Raw genomic sequence first — 21152 nt, 5'->3', positions numbered from 1 at the left:
AACACATTCTGAAGAGCGCATATTATTGTGAACACCAAAGCAGCACATTGCGATTGTACTTCGGGGATTGTACTTACATGGTGCGCGTGCCAGTTGCACGTACCATCGACGGGTTTTACTGAACGTGCAGGTCATGGGGTCAGTTGTACTATGACCCTGCAAAAACGGGTCGATTCATTTGGCCGTATCAGGAATCGAAGTTAGGAGCGAAATTGGCCGATCGATGTAAGAAGACGGCGTCTTTGCTGCAGTGAAGCCTGTACATGATAGTCAAGCGCAATATAAAGATACAGCCAACGGAGTGTTTTTCTGCCAGTGCTCCAAGCATGATCGCATTCAAGGTAGAACGCGCCTAGGGGACGGATATTCGATCTTTCGAATTTCTACAACTCTCTTCTGATGTACTAATGGATCAATATTTATTGTGGGAGCTCATTTTAAAGTAAAGCTCTTCGAGAAAGAAAAATTTCAGCGTCTTAATATTTTTGAAAAATCAAAATTTAATTTTGCCCTTGCAGTTAACACAGGGATGGCAGCCATTTTGAATTTCAAATATCGCAAAACTTTGGGTTATTTGTTTCTCTAGTTCTAAACTTTGCGAGATGACCCCCCTATTTTTTGTTGATTTGATAAGAAAATGGTTGACAGTTCCGGAAGTTTTGAGCAAGTAAGTCTTCACTTTCGAGGAATGAAATCGAGTACACGTTATGGATATCGTCGGCTACGTCTGTTGTTTGTATCGTGCATGCAGCAGATCTTCCTCACTGAAGTTGCAGGGGATATGTATTTCTCGCCAGAGTCCACATGTTTTTTTGTTTTTGTTTTGTTTTTTAGCTTTTTATTCACTTTCGCGTTTACGTATGGCCTGTAAAGGTTTAGAGTAAAAATTGGGTTGGTCTGGTAGCCGGAACACTAATGATTTTCCTAGGCCCTCGGCCTTAGGAATCCAACTATCTCCTACTTGGCAAAAGTACATGTATTTTATTGTGAAAAAAAAAATTCTGGTGACAGCAGCTGCTCTAATACCCAATTACATTGTTTTCTGATGATTGCGACTGCTGTCTACCAATCAAACGAGAAACGGCTGCAAATGCACCCGCTGGAGCGGCGTGCGGAAAGCAATTGCCTCGTATGCCTGGAATTACGTGACGATGCTATCGAATATTTATTCCTGTTGGTGACCTCTAAATTTAGGAGGGAAGATAAATGACCCATGAAGGTTTTATTCAACTATTCGTCTTTAGCTATAAGCTTTAATTTTTTGAAAATTGTGAGGTCGCCTTATAAATTGCGACCCCGCTGCAACAGGTGGCTGTTTCTTATTAGCAGACTGGCGGGTTTTATCGATTTCGAGGTCAAAGGTTATGTTGGCAACGTGTCGCTGTGCTTGAATTATGTTGTCGTCCGTGGGTATAGCCTTGGAGCGAAAGGCCGTGTTTTAAGGGGATCGCATTTTGTACCTGCAGTACCAGTCTCAGAATGAATTCAGCTCCAACCACTACGACGTTGAATACCGGGGATAAGATGCCGTTAGTTGGACTGGGTTCTTGGAAAAGCGAACCTGAGAGAGTAGGCGACGCAGTGAAAGTAGCTATAGACAACGGTTACAGACAGATCGATTGTGCCGCAGCTTATGGTAATGAAGCTGCCATTGGCGCCGGCCTTGAGGAACGGATAGGATCGGTAAGATAACGGCGTTATTGACACTCGGTCACGATTATATTAGAGCTGGCCAGTTTTCGTATCGCAGTGGCTAAAGCTACATGAAAACGTGACCTTGGAGTTAACGACTAATATTTCATAACAAATTAAAGTAGTATATAAATGATCGCACGACACTGATCAAATAACGCTGACATGTCGTCTGCCCTCTGAATGACCTGATTGTATGATATACACGGAGGCCCAGAGAGTTCAGGAATTTGGTTCTCGAGTTCAAATTTTGTATCGGGCGATGAAATTCGCTTCCAATGACGCATACATATTTCTACATAATATTATACCCAGATTTGTTAGTAGAGCCTCGCCCCTATAAATTTTGTTCATAATAAAAAACACTCAATTCATTTTTCATGTGCCACGTTTTATTTTGAACTTTGACTCGTGCACTCTGCAAAGTTTCAGACAGACCACTCTGAGTTACCTGTCTATTAAGCCCGCGCTGGCTCCGATCTGTGCACACGATAATAGAGGAAGAGCGATCATCGTGACTGTAGTCGCCACAGCACAGTGCTGCAGAAGATCACACGATTTTAAATGAACAGGTAGTCCCAGAATAAATATTTTGTGTAATCCGGCGAATGAAGCGAAATCAATATTACTTATTGTCAATGATACTGATCATTATTTATAAAATTGCTGTATTCCATGTGTTTTCGATTGCCCTCTTTGTCACAGACTGTCAAGCGGGAAGAAATGTTCATATGCTCCAAGTTGTGGAACACAAAGCACGCAGCCAAGGACGTGCGACCTGCATTTGAGCAGTCTTTGAAAGATCTTCATCTGGACTACCTCGACCTGTATCTCATGCACTGGCCGTATTCATTCGCGTAAGTTTTTTTGATTTTTGTTTTGACCGTCTCTTATTGAGGAAAACAATAAGTTTCTATGACATTGCAACCGAAAGTCTATACCAGGGATTGACTTTGGAAAAGTTAACATGTACAACGCAGTGTCATGCCAGCCACATACATGGACCCATGGACGTCTACGTCGTCTTGCAGAACGTCTATACACGGAGGAATAGAGCGGACTGCATCGTTCTTTCACGTGCTACAACGTTGCTATGATGGCAAACACTGTTGATGACATTTACTTTGCTCATAGGACATGTCATGTCAGTAGATTGGGGAGGGGAAGAAAGCTTCCACCACTCTCAGGCACAGGCACCACCCACCGTAGTCGATAACGCTTTCGGTGCATGCCCCTTTCTACTACACTGAAAGCGCTATTATTGACTACGGTGGCGCCTGTGCTTTCAGGGAAAGACACTGACGGTTGCCCGATTGCCCGGGGCCAGTGAAAGTCGCGTTCGAGCAAGTGGATCTCCGATGCAACTTACCCGACGAGACAAGTGAAAAAAATAATTGCCCAGAAATCACGTCCACGACAGTGATTTTCTGGTGAGGGAACGCGGACTTAAACAGCAAATAGTATTCATAATATGCCATTGTGAACATTTGCACAATACAGTCTGAAAGGAGGGTACTTCATTCATGATTTGCATGCATAATTAGGGATTTAGTTCAAATTCGAACAGCGCCCTCTAGCCAGTGAGTGACGGTTATGGCATTTTTCGCCAGAATTTTATCCGCAGATATCTCAGCCTTCGTTTCGCATCCGTCCTGTTTCAAGTTAGCGGCTGAATTGTACTCTTAGTCAGTTTTCGCCGATGAATTTTTGTGGGGTTTTATCGATTCGTATTGCGTTAGCGTTATTTTCATGGTTTTCGAGCGACCGAAAATGCCGTTCACTAAACACTGCCGCAAAAGCATATCCAAAGTCAAATTTCCATGAGAAGTAGGGAGGAGACGTATCTTGAGTAGGTCCATACGATCTGAAAAAATCTCAGTGGCTTAAGCCTCCGTTTTTGAAACACGTCTCGTTGAAGTTGACTATGCAGCGCCGTTCATGTGTTAAATCTAACATGGCGACCAGCGTACAGCGCAGCGTGAGGTGTACACGTAGACTCTCTCAGCTCTTTCTCGGTCCTAACCGGCTAACTTAGCAGATTTTTTCGGTTCTATTTATGTTTTCAATGATTGCACGATTGTGACGAGGAAGCCAGACTGCAAGCTTGTGTTACCTCACTGGCCAACACAATCTGCCTGGCTGGCTTCTCGGTAAAGTCGTGGACAGCGCAAATGGAAAAAAAAAAACACTACGGTGACACCGCGATAGAAGGGCTACGTTTATCACAGGGAACTTAGTAATCTTGTTGTTGTTGTTGTTGTTGTTGTTGTTGTTGTTGTTGTTGTTATTGTTGTTGTTGTTGATGGTGGTGATGATGATGATGATGACGATAATAAAAAATATTAAAAAAACAATGTCTCATTCCTTGCTGTTGTTTGTCGATGTTGTAGATAATTGTAAAAGAAAACTGTAATCGTGATCAAAAAACGACGTAGGTCGCCCAACGTCACTCCCGTCCTATTATACAACCAAGGGTGGAATCGAGATGCCCCTGATCAAGGCTCATCAGCCACCTTCAAGCCCAGAAAAAACACCCCATTCACGAGCGATCGATTGAAATGTGCTATCATAGGCACTGAAATTTATCTCACTGACCTAATTTGGCTTCACTTGAACTACCGACCTGCAAAAGAGTGGAAAAAACGGCGATTTCCAAGTCGTACCCGGTCAAAATCGATCACATTTGAACTTCCCGGTCGATGGTGATGGCTGGGCATTTAAATTGACCAATTGGGGGCCCTGTAAAGGTTGCTTCGGCCAGCTGCCATTACTAATACATGAGGAGGCTTGTCTCAACGCAAAATTTCACTACAGTTTAAACTTCGCCGTCTCAACTTCATTCAATTTCCATTCTTGTAGAATAATACTTATATGGATACCAATGACAAATCAACCCGTCATTTACTGTAAACTATCACCTGGAATACTCATTCACAACGACAATGTACACTCGCTCAAGTACGAGCCCGGATGTTGATTACGCTTGTACCTTGTAACGGGGGAAAGTCAAATACCCGGAAGTGTACGCTCTAACTATCGACAGTATATCCTGACGTAAAATGGCAGATTTCCTGACAAAGAGTTGGAAAGTCTCCGTTTATCTGCATGACTATGAAGGTTTTTCTACTTTTTTGCGTACTTTTGAACGTTACACGTACGCGTACGAGTAGGGAGCATTGAAACATAAACAATCGGCTGGCCGAAGCAGCCTTTACAGTGCCCCCAATTGGTCAATTTAAATGCCCAGCGATGACAGACCCATCACCATCGACCGGGAAGTTCAAATGTGATCGATTTTGACCGGGTACGACTTGGAAATCGCCGTTTTTCCACTCTTTTGCAGGTCGGTAGTTCAAGTGAAGCCCAAATTAGGTCAGTGAGATAAATTTCAGTGCCTATGATAGCACATTTCAATCGATCGCTCGTGAATGGGGTGTTTTTTCTGGGCCTTGAAGGTGGCTGATGAGCCTTGATCAGGGGCATCTCGATTCCACCCTTGGTTGTATAATAGGACGGGAGTGACGTTGGGCGACCTACGTCGTTTTTTGATCACGATTACAGTTTTCTTTTACAATTATCTACAACATCGACAAACAACAGCAAGGAATGAGACATTGTTTTTTAATATTTTTTATTATCGTCATCATCATCATCATCACCACCATCAACAACAACAACAATAACAACAACAACAACAACAACAACAACAACAACAAGATTACTAAGTTCCCTGTGCGTTTATCACTGTATGCGGCCGTACACTTAGTATAGTGAAAGACACCCGTCGTACTGACTAGCAGTGCTGTTTCGTTTATGAGATATTTTTCCGTTTTCGCATTCTAGTAGCTAGCAATCATACAAAAACTGTAGGAAATAACATCGGCCGCAAAAAATCTCCGTGGATAAATACGGCTACCCTGTATCCCGCACACGAGTACGTGAATATTATACAATAGATGCGGCTAGAATGATAGCAGCCGCTAGCCGGTGAACAGCTGCGCGCTGCGGCCGTCCCTGCTAGCATTGCCGGCAACGGTGCGTGCTCGAATTAGACATGGCACATTTTATAACTCATGTAGGCCCTTAGTAGCAAAAAATTTGGTATTTTTTAAAGTATTGATGGTCATAATGTGACATTAATTATATACTTCATTTACATATTACATCAGTGACCCGATTATAGGAGTAAACTTTGAAAAAAATGAAAGATTAATCGTGTAACGCCCGCGCCGTGTGAACGACAAGTGGTTTGGTCGCAGTAAACAGCGTGGAGTGTACGTAGCGTGACGGGTGTTCGTATACTCATAGACCCTCGAGATCTACGTATACAGCGATATGGTAACTGCATGCCAACATTCAACACTGCCGCAAATACATGTCCATGGTCGCATGGTCATGAAAATTTCACCAAATGTTGATAATAGTTAAATGAATATTATCTGAAATTTTCGGCTTGGCCTCTAAGATAATGACCTCTAAGGTCATTATCGAGCTGTTTTACGAAAAAGGTGAAGTTTACTTCCGCATTTGGCGGGTCGACCTCGCCACCCACTTTGTAGCGATTTAAATAAAATCTTCTCAACTTTTGTGAGTTAACCCTAGGAAAACAGATCATTAGTATGTATGCTACAACTGAAAGCAAAAATTATAGTTCTAGCTATTGTACGTTTTGCTTCACGTCGATATTTAAAGCCCGCCCCTTCGCCGCATTTTATCCCTCACTGCAGTGGCGGTCAGCGTAACGAAAACGAGGCTCTACAACACGAACTTTTATGCAAATTTCATAGGCTCCTTTCAGACTGAATATTTTTCATAAAATTGCATGAAGAGTTGATGAAAAGAATTGCAATAACACCGGTTAATTACCGTACGCTGATTTTGCATATGAAAAGCTGCTACTACCTCCATGCACTAACTATTAGGTAACAGTGTCACACGATAAAAAGAGAGACACTGTGATTTTTGTGCTTTGTACGAACGTTTGTAACACTGTAAAAATAGAGTCCGGTAGCGAAAATTAGCACCAAAATGGGACTTTACTTAAAGGTACTCGTCAATGTTATGTTCAGTGACTGCGAGTGGCATTTTGGAAAGACTGCAAGCAATGAAAGTGACGGGCAAGCTTTGGTGTCAATGGGTCCAATCTTTGAATTTTCAATGAACAGTGACTTATCTTTTGGGTCAATAAGCAAAAAATTACTGTCCGTGGCAACCATTTTTTCCATTCTAAAATGACTGTCAAGAAGCAATTAGAGCGAGTTTGACATCGAGAAATTCAGCTTTCAGAACACATTGAAAAATTCGCCGGCGTAGGTTGTTGGTGTAAATTCTACTGAGTCTGCGCATGAGCATTAAAAATACCACCTAGGTCATTAGAAAAACATGGGATACTGGCCCAGTGCAATGGCATTCATCAAAACTTCATAGCGCTGATGTATGATATAAGCACATTATTTTTCAGAAGCTTCAAAAGATTTCTTTATAACTACTATTTTTTCTTTCTGTAATAGTTAAGTTAAAACTTTTAACTGCAAAAATACTTTGAAGGTACGATGGAAATGGCTGTTATTATTTATACATTAAACTCCAAGAAAGTAAACATACAAGCATTTAAAATGTTAGAATTTTTCAATGAATATTAAAGCACCACTAGCTATAACTCTTGAAATTTGTTGACCTAGAAAAGGCTTCCTATTTTCTCTTTTTTTCTTTAAATTCTACCCATTTACAGGATATAGTCTTTTACTGCTTTACAAATCCATTCTTTCGTGAAAAATTGGACAAGTAAATTTTTATTTTGATTTCCCGCCATTTTCAAAAAAAATGGTAATATTTCAGAGAATACAAAGCATATGGTGTCCCAGTTGAAAACATTCAGCACTATGCACTACATTGGACAACTGTTGTTTCTGTGAAAATTCCAATGCATATATGCACGATGTACACTGTTTTTGCTATATTTGCACAGGGGCGCCATTTTACGTTTCGGCACACGTTTATTATTTATCTTGTTGAAAATTGCGCATGCAATCCCACTAGGCAGTCAATAATACTTGTATACAAACCCGTCAATGAGTTCATTACCACAAACTTGTTTTAGTAAACAAAAAACTCGCACAGGCGCAGATCCGACGACTCTTTCCCTTTAAATGTGTGATCCCGAATTAATCATTTCACAAGTTGAAATGCTCAGACGTTCGTCTGGCCCTCATATCCACATATTAGTATGTTCAAAAATTGCTGTTTCATAGAGCTAAAAGAATCTATAATATAGCTTGACGTCGATAATCCACACCGAATTTAAAGGCAAACCTCTGTAAACTCGGTCCAAGTCTGAGAATAAAAAATAAACTGATTTAGTGAATGCGATATAGTTGCGCAATATCGCGACTGCTTACACTTCTGAACGCGATGTAGTGTACATGTTTGAGTCATGGCGATATACGGGGAGAAATAATTCAACGCAAGCGCATATCCACTACCGAGAAAGTTCACTTTGTAGCAGTGTACAATCTGATTAAAATCAGATGTAGAGTACGGCGACGTCTTCTTATGCGACAGCGAGAGAATACAGCGTACGCATAAGAAGACGTCGCCGTACTCTACATCTGATTTTAATCAGATTGTAGCAGTGTATTAACTTGAAGAGTGAAGACCGCGAAGGACCGTATTCAGTAATCTCAGTCAAAACATTTCAAATACCAATTAACATCAATGCGTCAAAACTATGCTGAAATGACTTTCTTTTACACAATCACTCTATTGAACCAAACTGTAAATCATCTGCTGCACCGTTTCAAATCTCATTAAACGCGTTGCGTGATTTCTGAGAACGGACTATGCGTCGTTTCCGTACACAACTAAACATGTGTACAATTTTGTACATTAATGAGTTACTGAGTATTTGTGTTAGCACTGAAAAGGGACTGCGGGCCGACAATTAATGGATGATTGATTGCCAACACATGTACAGTGGAACCTACCAATACTCACTTCGAACGGTGATGGCGCTGCAAAGCGTAAAATAGTCTGCTGGCTGCACTGTGAACGAAAATAGGGAAAGGTATGGGCTATTGAAAGCATGGCTATCATTGGTCAATAATATACGAGACTCAGTGCAGTGATTGCGTTGAATTTATTACCAACTTGGAGCTACCTTCGAATTTAGATGTCGTATGCCCATGGAATAATTTTACCTCCATAGTTTCCGAACTATGCATCCTATGTCAACATTGAATGAAAAATAAAAAAATCTTTTAACTTTGAGTAATTGCCGCACATGATGCTGAAGGTCACCATGGTCACCAGGTCAAGTCTGAAAAAAACATCATAATCGCCATTTCACCACTCAATACCATCATAGAAGAACATAGTCGGAGACTTAAAAGTGAAGCTGTGCAAACAACTTCAACATTCGATGTTTCGTCATGTCATTTCCGAGCTTGCAAATGTACAGATGTGATCACATGATCTTGTCAGGTGACTCATTAATATGCAGTCAAAATTCTGACTGAAACATCAACCCATACCTGATCCTATTTTCGTAGGAAGCGCAGCCAGCGGTAGTAATTGATCAGGGGACCAGGCTAAGCTTACAACACTAATGTAATTCAAACTGTGGCACGAGTATTTACAGTGTTTCTGTGATAAATTGAAAAAAAGACCCGTGAGGTACGATAATTTAGCGCTCAAAATTCTTCGCTTGCAATCAACAGGCGGTTGAGTTTTCCACGCCAAATGATAAGAAAAAATAACAACAGTATTTAAGGCACGACGAATAAAAAATATATTTTCTTTACTTCAACCCAAAAACGGTTGAAAATTAGTGTAGTAACATCGTGTCTATTTGTTTGTATGTTTGTTTGTTTGGTTTTTCTTGACCTGAGGGACAAGGTCGAAGACGGCAAACAAAGAATTTAATTGAAGGATCCTAATGTCTGTTTTTTTCTATTTATTTACTCCAGTGACGTTGGTCCAATAGTCCCGCGTTACGACGATGGTACAGTTATGTACACCGATGTGCATTACATGGAAACGTGGGCAGAAATGGAAAAACTTGTTGACGAAGGACTCTGCAAAGCCATCGGCCTTTCTAATTTTAACAGTAAACAAATATCTGACGTCATGAGAAGAGGAAAGATAGCACCTGCCAATTTACAGGTAAAAGCGATAAACTTGGAGGGGAAAAAACCGGGATCGCCAGGCCTGATCATCTGTCAAACGTAACGGGGTGGTTCCGCTGTTTTTTTCCTAGGTACATACCGCTGTTTGAAATTGCTGCCATTATGTTTTTTTCACCAACTCCAGAATGATTAAGTCCCCCCCCCTCCCCTCCCCATTTTGTCAAAATTTATGTGTTAACAAGAAAAGGAAGCCGCGGCTTCATAAATAATTTTTGTATTTTTACCGAAAACAAATAGTGAATCATTGACTTTGCTCGGGAACTCTACGGCTAGGATTTTTGTGAACACACGAATTTTTTTCTGGAAAAGATGAGACAACACACAGATCTCTGTGTGGTGCAGGCGCCAGGCGACGCACTCAACGAGGTGACAGAAAGATTCAGCCGTGTGGTGGCGCTCCTTCGCTCACGCGCATAAACTGGTGCTCTGAAAAGGGAAAAATGGTTTCACCGTATGGTGGATGAAAAAGAATAATGGTTTCTTATACCATGTTTACAGGTAGAGTGTCACCCATATCTGAATCAGAAGAATCTGATTCAATTTTGCAAGGAAAGGAAAATTGCAGTCACTGCACACAGCTGTCTCGGATCCAGGCACCGGACCTGGCACCGCCCTGGTGACCCAGATATGCTGTCTGAAGAGAAAGTTCTCAAAATAGCAGAAAAGCATGGCAGGACACCAGCACAAGTGATGATAAGGTGGAGTATAATGGGAAAGTGTAGGCATATTAAAGGGAGAAACGCTACCGATCTATCATTCATGTCATTGTCTGTCTCTCCGTCCATACATCTATCTTAGTTTATCCACATTCTCAAGTTTTAAAACCACTTATAAAACGTCTTTATCCTGTCTACTCGTGCCTGTATGTGTGGCAAACTTCAACCTCCGCGAGCGTAAAACACACACTTGTAGTTGCAGCAGGATGTTCGTAACTTTCCGTTTAATGCTTATAAAGTGGAGATCGTCAATAGAACGATTTAATTATTCTAGCTCCATTCCGGATGAAAAAGTAATGTAGTGTGCAGTTCTGCATTTACATTGGAGCACGGTAGTATAATAAATAATTTTGTTTTTATAGCGACAAATACCATACATCCTAATGTAGAACTCTTGTAATAATCTCAGGAATTCGAACATAGATAATCAACGTTTGAATATAAGCATCGCAAAATTACGTCATCTTTTAATTTTATAACATTTAAATTATATGATATTATTTTAATTACATATTTCCTCATCATCATTATACACATTTATAAACATTACATTTCTTCTTTACATATTGAATTCAGTTGTATTCAGTTTGAACAAACAATATTTGAAATATTTGCCTTTTTTGTGTATCTTTGGTCGGTTGATGTATCGTTTTGCATAATGTTGCACATGTAAAGCTGGGAAACACGTAAAAGTAGTGACGGCGACACTTACTGTGTATTTAGGTATACCCTGTTCCTGAAACACTAATACTGCATTGCCTAGAGAATGTATCAGTGCGCACAAATGTTTCCCTCTGCTTACCCGGTATACTAGTCTACGCACTGTACTATGTAAACCCTTTGAGGGCCTCAGTCAGTTATTGTCACCATTATAAAATATACGTATACCCCAGTCAATTTTTTTCAGATTTTTGCCAAAATTTTGCTAAAAAACTGTAGCTAATATAATTTGATGTCCATTTGGTCCAGAATTATCAATAAAATTACAACAAAATGAAAAAAATGGTAAAATGTTGCAATTCAATTCAATTCAATTCAATAGAACTTTATTTATCCCAAACACGGGCAATTAAAAGCGTGGCTCAAATACAACATCAAAAATATATAATACAAATTTACAAAATGGAGGAGACGCAGGACTATACAAAAACAGTTTAGGAATCATTTAAAAGCCGCACAGCGGTTGGAATGAATGACAACTTGCGCCGGTTTGACCTGCAAGCCGGGTATCTAAAACGCCGACCAGAGGGAAGTGTGTCGAACTCTGCTGATAAAATATGATCACTAGACAAAAGAATTGAGCGGGCTTTCCTGAGTACTTGCTGATTATAAAACGTAGAAAGACTTCTCTGGGGTATACCAATTAGTTTTGAGCTAAGTGAAACAATTCTATCAAGTGAAGTTTTGTTTTTAACAGACAGATTTTGATACCAACAAATGAATGAAAATGAGATAACGCTTTCAATGTAAGATTTATAAAAAAGAGATAAAATTTGTCTATCAACCATGAATGAACGCAGTTTCCTTAAAAAGTACAATCTTTGCTGCCCCTTCTTCAGTATAGCATCGGTGTTATGATCCCATTTCATTTGTTGTCAAATATTGAACCAAGGTAAGTATACTTCGAAACAATCTCGACTTCTTGATCGTGAACAATGGACGTAGAGGGTTGCGTTCTTGCCTCCTAAAATCAATTATCATTTCCTTAGTTTTCTTAACATTTAAGTTTAGATACGAATTATCACACCACTCAACAAACTCACTAAGAGCGGGACCATGATGACATTCTGATCCCTGTAGAAGTGTAAGCAGAGCACTATCGTCAGCAAACTTAACAAGATGGCTACCTTCATGTGTACTTCTACAATCGTCAGTATAAAGGATGTACAACAGAGGAGACAGAACGCAACCCTGAGGAGAACCTGTATTTGTTTGAATGATACTTGACAAAATACCATTGACAAACACCCTTTGTGATCTATTTGTAAGAAAGTCAATAATCCAAAGTACAAGTTGATTGCTAAAATTAAATTTTAAGAGTTTTTCTGCAAGGATGTGGGGTTGGATTGTGTTGTAAGCACTGGAGATATCTGCGAAAAGGATTCTTGCATGAGCACCTGTTTTTCTAAGTGTTTGTACAGTGTATTGAGAATGAAAAGCTTAGCATCTTCAACACCTTTTCCCGGTCGAGATGCAAATTGTAGGGGGTCTAGTTTGTTGCCAACTTTTGTCAGAATAATGGACTTAATTATTTTCTCAAATGTTTTCATTACCAGGGAAGTAAGAGCAACAGGTCGAAAATCATTGGGTTCTTTAGGGTTAGCTTTCTTTGGGACTGGTACTACTATAGAATTTTTCCATATGGCAGGAATACTAACTGTATCAAGAGAAACTTGGAAAAGGTGTTGTAAGACTACACTAAGCTGATCAGCACAGAACTTCAGGGTGCGACCACAAATACAATCAGGACCTGGACTTTTGTACACATTTAATGATTTTAAAGTTTTAGCTACTTTCTCTGTCTCAATAGACATCCCTAACTCAGGAGATAATGACTGTTTTAGATTGAGATTTGAGATGAAAAATCCTCTGTTTCAAAACGAGTGAAAAATGTGTTCAGGACCTTTGGCAGCGCCGCTGAGTCTAAGTTATTTAGTGTAACTTTTGACTCTGAAGGAGTAACCTTATTTACTGCTGCCATATGCTTGATACCTTGCCAAGTAGAACGAAAGTTACCAGAAAGAAACTTTGATTGAATTTTATTTTTATAATCTAACTTTGCCTGCCTAATCGCTCTCTTGACCTCTTTGTTTATCAACTGCTTCTCGCCTGATGTACCCTGAAAAAAGATTCTCTTCTTCTGGTTGAGAATAGACTTTAATTTTTTGGTCACCCATGGCTTGTTATTGGGGAAAATTTTAACATTTTTCGTAGGAATAACAGAATCCGCACAAAATGAAATATAGGAAGAAATGACATCGACAAGTTGATTAAAATCGATACAAGAATGATAAAACATCTCCCAGTCAGTACATTCGAAACACGCCTGTAAGCTAGAAATACTGTCTACTGACCAGTTCTTCACAGTTTTGTTACTCTACGAATCCGCTTAATGACTGGTTTATAGATAGGGGCAAGCATTACAACATTGTGATCTGAAGATCCAAGAGAGGGCAACGCAAAAGATTTGTATGCGTCAGGAACTGTACCATAACATCTATCAAGTATTTTATCAAAACGAGTAGGACACGAAACATATTGGTGGATATTTTTTGCACTCTTCTAAAGTCACAATGATTGAAGTCACCAAGTACAAACTTCGGAGCATCCGGGGCAAGTGATTCCAATTTCTGTAAATTATTTGATATGTGTTCAGCTGCTGTAGAAACATTCGCTCGTGGGTGTACGTAGACTAAAGTGAAAAATGTTGCAATAAAATTTTGGTTGGAAAAAATTACAGCACTCAAAGGGTCAAATTACAGCACTTTAAGGGTCATCACGACCTTGCCGAGTGATTCGTCATCTTTGTGTTACAGTCAATAATCTACACAACTACCCCATGATTTCCCCGTAAGCACTTAGTAGAATCGTTGTTTCGCCAGAGCAGTTACTATAGAAGTTTTATTATGTTAGGTTCCAAACTCAGAGAGGGGTTGCTGCCATTCCAAAGAGCGTCACTCCAAGCAGGATAATCGAAAATATCAAGGTAAGTAGTGACGAAATGGTCAAAGAATACAAAACATATCAAGTCATTTACAGCAGCAGAGAAGATTACAGCATAGGGTGTCCGCCAACAAAATCATGTGCCTGGAATAGATTTATCATCAGCGGGCAGGGAAATTTTATTATTTATAAGTTGTTTTTTGTGCTCAGAGGGTACCATGAAAAACTGACGCAGTGTTCAGGTAATAAGTCGAGGATTCAGTCGTTTGTTTGAATAGGATTTGACAATAGCGAGAAAAAAGTCATCCGAAATTTGTATATTACCATGCACCCTTTCATGTTTCCATCGTTGTAAGCAGAATACCATGGCGACGATTAAATTTCACTCCGCCTTAACTGCAGTATTTTTCTGCCAATTAACTCATCTTCATGTATTTCACTTTGCATACTTTAATTTGTAGGTCTTTGATTTTGACCTCGATCAAAGCGACATCGATATTCTTGAATCGTACCCTGAAAGGAGAATGCATGAGCCCTTTAAAAGAGTGAGTAGACGGAAAATATGTTTGAAAACGTTTACCCTGCTTATACTAACTCTAAGAGGTTACTTAACTCATGTTTACATTTTGAGTGTACATGTAATAGCAAAAGTAATGCGACTGTATTCACGTCCAATAGCCGTGTTCAAAATAAGACTTTACATCCGACGAGATGTTAATTACAGATCAGTGTTTGTCCTTTGTCTTGCTATCAGTGCGCACTATGTGTTCCTCGATAAGCTTAAAATCATGAAAATTAACAAAATCGTGTACTTGTTTTTGTTTTGTTTTTCTCTAGGATTCCGAGGACAACATTGTGGTACGTGATAATCACGTGGCACTCTATCCCTTCAACGAACCTTTCTGATCGAAAGAAACCAAGCATTCTTTCGAAGTTCCACATACCGATGTCCTACCCCCCAAAACCATGTCAGACTGCATGTTTTGTGTTCAACCTGTCTACATAGCATGAGTACTATGATATTCCATCGTCGTCGTTAGCGACTACACTCGGACTAGAATATATCCATGACATCGCATATTGTAGATTATGTGTTATGTTTGCAAGGCTAAAATGCGATCGCATAGTTTCAGATCTAGAGAAGAAGAAGAAGAATAACGAAAGCATCGTCAAAAGTTACAGTTAGTTTCTCTGTTTAACAACAACTCCGGCAAAGTGTGAATCATGGTAGTGGCAAGTGTTAGACAAATCGGCATTATTCAAGGTCATTGTCAAATCTAGTGTATATATGTCTTATTTTCATGTTATTTCCCAAACAGCCAACTTTGTCATACTTATTTAATCAATGATGGGTACTTGTTGTCTTGTGGAGGTATAGACATTACACATATCATGGAGAGTTATTTGTATTATAACTATTACTATAATATTATATCATTATTATTGCATCATAATTATTGTTATAATTATTATTCGTTATTATATTCGGTATGGTTCAGTTATACCAAGACATTTTATGGCGCTTTTTTAAGAATATTAATACAATTGGTTACTTACTCTTTGCTGTGATGTCGTGTTTATTGTTCAGAGAGAGAGAGAGAGAGAGAGAGAGAGAGAGAGAGAGAGAGAGAGAGAGAGAGAGAGAGAGAGAGAGAGAGAGCGTTGATAGTAAAAAAACCTATAAAATGGTCAGTAATACTGATATGCAAATTAAAAGGCTGGAAATGCGTCCAGTGAAGTCCTTCTCGGTAACTTACTACCATAAACATGGGTTTGTGGCACTGATTTGTGCACCGAAATAATGTTTACATGGCAGATTGAGAACTGCTTTTGTATAGTGACAATGAAAACTTGCTAAACTGGCAAACTAAAACCCTTGGCACATTATGACAGATCGTGGCTGTTGATATTATCGTTACCCCTGGCTACTTTGACATCTAAAACGCGATAGAAGAGTACGTAACTTGCACAGCCTGGCGACAAAAAGTGACAAATGTGGGTAAAACATCGCTGTCAAAAATAACTGATGAACACAACCATGATCAGTTGCAGTTATCGGATTGGGTAAAAAATTGAGTCAGTTTTATTGTTTAAGAGATTTACTTTCTTCTAATATCTGACAGAAATATTGATATTGATGCACTTGATAACCGATGAGAATAAATTCGCCTTTATTACATGCCTTACATTTCGAACGTGGCGCGCCCCATATGATTGCATGCCTCGTGCATCGAACGTCCATTCTCCATAGGGTTCAATGTAAAGGTTTAGTTGAATCAAATCCACTTATTTTCTTTGATATAGTCGCTCTTGAGGTTTAAAGAAATCTTTGTGAAGGTGTCAAATAAAAAGTGGATATGAGACTACAACATTCTGTTCATGTCAGCAAATCATTGCAAGTACTTCTTGTACTGGTGGAAATTATGCGAATTTTTCTGATATCAAAGGTGTCTGCTAATTTACAATGACACTTCACACTGGGTTGCGTGTCTAAATTTACGATAAACATCAAGAAAATATAAAAAAGTTACGAAGCGTAATTACAAGCATGTGTAGAAAGTTGTTTGACGTTCCGAATGTCTGTGATACACGTATGCGACGCGTAGTAATCACGTTAGGGCCGGACCATTAGATCTTGGGAGGGGGGGTGGTCAAAAACAGAAAAAAAAAAAATTTCAGAGCAGAAAGTTAGGAAAAAAAAAATCTTCAAACTAGTTTGCAAAATAAAAAAAAAAAATAAGAAGACAAAGGCGTAAAAAAAAAATCTGCAAAAGTCTTTTAAATTTTGAATACTTTTTAGATTTTACCGACAGTAAGCAACTTTCTGTATTTTTAATACATCCTCCCGGCACATTTTTGATTTTAATTTATACATTTAGAGTGACTGTATCCCTTATACTGGAAGTTGTGATTATCTTATCTTTTCAGGACTTTTGTATTCTGATCACTTGAAAATTATGAAATTATAGAGCCTGTTTTCTACTTGTTTCCTGCGTACAAACCAAGCAGGTACACTAGGTAAAACATTGAAACTATGGTATGGTTGTCAAGACAGAAAGTTGTATTTGCCTTTTAAGATCAAGGTAAACAGATGCAGGCCACATCAGTTTCATTTTTTTCACAGCATTTTATTACAATGATGAATGCAAGAATGGGTGAACAAGTAGAAACACGGCAATGATAAAACAACATATCAAGTCATTATGTATTATTTTGCTTTTAAAAAAGGCATTTTCAATTCTTTTTTTCTCAAAAAACAGCCTCAAATAACAACAGCAACACATGTTTTAACATACAACAATACACTACGTAGAATGCCATCTATCCAACAAATCCCAACACAAAACACATAAAAGGGTTGAACTTTGAAAGTTTCTCGATAGCAAATACTGAATAAATCTGCATGGTTAATCGTTTTTGTGTAGCAAATTTCAAAGAAATTGGACAAGCCCTTTCAGAGAATACAGATTTTTGACCATGAATGGCATAAATTGCCCAAAAAGACAAATATTGAAATTTCAACACATCTATACACATCCAATCAATTTGGACATGCTGCTACAGAGAAATAGATGTTTTGATCAAAAAAGGGCAACAATTGCTCTAAAAACACAAATATGCAAATTTAACTATATTATTTAGCTTATTTTAGCTTCTCAGCTTGTCAAAATCAATTGTAAATCATGAGATATGCATGATGTTGGTGGGGTGAATGTAGGCATTTCACCACGCAGTAGAAAGGGAAGCCAGGAAACCAAAATAGTCAATTTTCAAAACTATACAAAGCTACTCAGGAGCAAGAAGACCATGTTTCAGAGGAAGATGTGTAATCCGAAAAAAATGCTCCCAAAGTGCCACCAAATAACACCATTTTTATCTCTATTTTTCAAAAGCTCCAACAGCAGGAGAGAGGACACCCCCCTCCTGACCTCCCCCCGCAAAAATACTCCCCAAGTGCCACCAAATAACACCATTTTAATCTTTATTTTTCAAAAGCTCCAACGGCAGGAGGGGGAACACCCCCTCCTGACCACCCCCTGCAAAATTACTGCCCAAGTGCCACCAAATAACACCATTTTAATCTCTATTTTTTCAAAAGCTCCAACGGCAGGAGGGGGGCACCCCGGGCACCCCCTCCTGACCTCCCCCGGCAAAAATACTCCCCAAGTGCCACCAAATAACGCCATTTAATCTCTATTTTTCAAAAGCTCCAACGGCAGGAGGGGGACACCCCCTCCTGACCACCCCCCGCAAAAATACTCCCCAAGTGCCACCAAATAACACCATTTTAATCTCTATTTTTCAAAAGCTCCAACGGCAGGAGGGGGACACCCCCTCCTGACCTCCCCCCGCAAAAATACTCCCCAAGTACCACCAAATAACACCATTTTAATCTCTATTTTTCAAAAGCTCCTACAGCAGCAGGGGGACACCCCTCTCCTGACCTCTTCCCAGTGACCGCTTGCGTGGCCGCTTGTGGTGCTTGGCACCACATGTTTGCCCTCTTTATCTTCAGACAGCGACGAACAAAAAAAAATTATAAATCTGAAAATTTACTCTGAAAAAAAAAATTTGCACAGCTAATCTCAATTGGAAAAAAAAATTTTCAGAAATTTACATTAGTAAAAAAAAAATTTTCACAATTTCATTGTGACCACCCCCCTCCCAAGGTCTAATGGTCCATCCCTTACATCAAGGTGTGCGTATTGATGGAACGTAATTATGTATAACTGAACGTCTTTCTTATGGTAACTCGTTAATGACGTTATTGGCCACAAAGTCATCATTTGACAGAAAATGAACCGCCTCTATTGTCAGCTTGACAACTTTTGGATTAAAAAATATTCCATTACATGTCTTACATAGGAAATTTAGTTTTTAGAAAACTATGAGGTATACGAAACTGATAAACAACACAAACAGTGATTTAAATATACCCATGTACCATTCAATGATGAAGATCGTGCCATTTTTAACGGATTTTCTTCTAAAATGGAAATAAAGCACATGATCGTCATTTGCCAATAAATCTAAACATTACAGCCCAAACAACGAACTATCATACATGTATGCAGTCTGCAGGCAGGAGACCTTTTGCGCTCCTTAACTCCGGTAAATGTTCAGCTATCCTTAGGCACAAAGTCCCATGTGTGGGCTATTATATGTAAAATTTTATGGTAACTTGATGACGTAGCGGACCGCATAGTCATAAATGACTGACTGGAACACTTACTATTTTCAACTTGATAGCCTGATTTAAAATTGATATCGGGCTTTAAAATTGATAACATAGCATGTTTTACATAGGAAAGTCAGTTTCTAGAAAAATATACTCAAAAATATAGTTATGGCCTCTTTGCCAATCAGTTCGCTAAGATTTGTACACCTATGAATGTCTATCGTAAAAGGTATATAGTAATACCCTCTCCCCTTGTTCACAACTTGAAGATAGGTACAGGTACTTTGTTCATGGAACTGCACCGACGACACTGGTAATGTGTAATACATGTATTCCCATTGCAACTCATATATGTGTATCTATCTATCACTGCTTGTGACCATTTTTGAATACACTAAAACAAAATAAGAAATGATGAATATAAAACAAGATTACATCGTATTTAATTTGCCCGATTTGTCGCGGGATATATACAGTGTGCAAGTACAAACCTCATCGAAGAACTTTCAGATCTCTCACAGGTGTTCACGTGCAATAAAATGGCTTCTGTCCCGCGACTAGATCACATTTTGCTCTTGTTCACAAGTAGTATTTTTCTAGCTTGATTGTACTTTGCGTCCATATGAAGAAAATTGCTCACAGATATAGATAGAGACATACTCATGGACAAAGAGTAATGCACTCCTACTGGCAGACAGCACCACTCTCTCTCTCTCTCTCTCTCTCTCTCTCTCTCTCTCCTCTCTCTCTCTCCCTCTCTCACACACACACACAAGAGGAGGAAAGTCGAGTAGCAAGCGGAAAATTCTTTTCTTCAAGTAATTAAGTAATTATAAATATAATTCGTCGTTAACTTCCTGATAACATTAAGTCACTCGTACTCCGTATTTGAAGCATAGAGACAACTTCATAACACTGCTACAGCGTCGTTGAATTTTAATTTATGTCCTGCTGGTGTGATAAAACGGAGGCCGACGTGCCTTTCAGGGTTGTTTGCAGCGACTTTTTTTGAAAAGCGACGGCAGCTTAATGGCTGATCAGTCATATTAAATTGCTTTTACGACGAAAATTAATGAAATGACCTTTCGTTGAACTCTCAAAGTCACTGACCAAGGACAAAGAGGTGTTTGTAAAAAGCAAAATGGGCAAAGGAGGTTGTCATGGTTAAAACTTGTCTAATATGTGTTTGGGGACTAAATAGTGTGATTAGTAAACGGGAATAATTAAGCCAGGCACATCATAGACGAATAGAAATATTATGGGCAACGTGTTAGATAGAGAAAACGCTGTTTATAACAAACACGCCAAAACTAGTAGCAATATATATGTGTTTGTGTGTGTGTGTGTGTGTGTGTGTGTGTGATCGAATAGGCAAAGTGTAATGCCCTGCAACGCCATGTTGGAAATAAACGGGCAAACTTTTTAGAAATTTATTAAGATAAACTAAAAGACTGTAATTTCACCTTGACAGATGACATAACATTTGTTTTACACGGTTGAAACGGTGCCACGTATGGACTTCGTTTGAGGGTGACCAGACTACAGTTTAGCCTAGAGTTTTAACCATCGAATGGTGCGTCATCGACCAATAACTGTGCCTCTGAGGTTTTTTTGATATTTTAATAAAACATTGCACCATTTTGGTCAATAAATGTCTAAATACACATTAATGATTGTTATCTTAACTCTACATTTTGCGCTCAGATTGCCTCTCCTGAC

The 21152-nt window shown here is 39.1% G+C and overlaps 1 protein-coding gene across 2 annotated transcripts; it reads left to right on the top strand.

Annotated features, from left to right (window-relative positions):
• Positions 1 to 1356: 1356 nt before the first annotated feature.
• LOC139138724 (aldo-keto reductase family 1 member A1-like) lies at positions 1357 to 15813 on the top strand. 2 transcript variants are annotated; one of them, XR_011553662.1, is made up of 7 exons: positions 1357 to 1683; positions 2398 to 2549; positions 9657 to 9852; positions 10374 to 11596; positions 14010 to 14297; positions 14716 to 14799; positions 15092 to 15813. XR_011553662.1 is itself a non-coding variant. In XM_070707235.1 (7 exons), exons 1-7 carry the CDS (start codon positions 1480 to 1482, stop codon positions 15158 to 15160), a joined length of 978 nt encoding a protein of 325 aa, XP_070563336.1. In that variant the 5' UTR covers positions 1357 to 1479; the 3' UTR covers positions 15161 to 15813. The 2 variants fall into 2 exon arrangements, 1 of the variants encoding a protein (XP_070563336.1); XM_070707235.1 differs by having other exon boundaries at positions 10374 to 10573; positions 14225 to 14297.
• Positions 15814 to 21152: the final 5339 nt, after the last annotated feature.

Source organism: Ptychodera flava, chromosome 8 (assembly GCF_041260155.1).
Source record: "Ptychodera flava strain L36383 chromosome 8, AS_Pfla_20210202, whole genome shotgun sequence".
Lineage (NCBI taxonomy): Eukaryota > Metazoa > Hemichordata > Enteropneusta > Ptychoderidae > Ptychodera > Ptychodera flava.
This window is presented reverse-complemented; position numbering and strand designations above follow the sequence as displayed.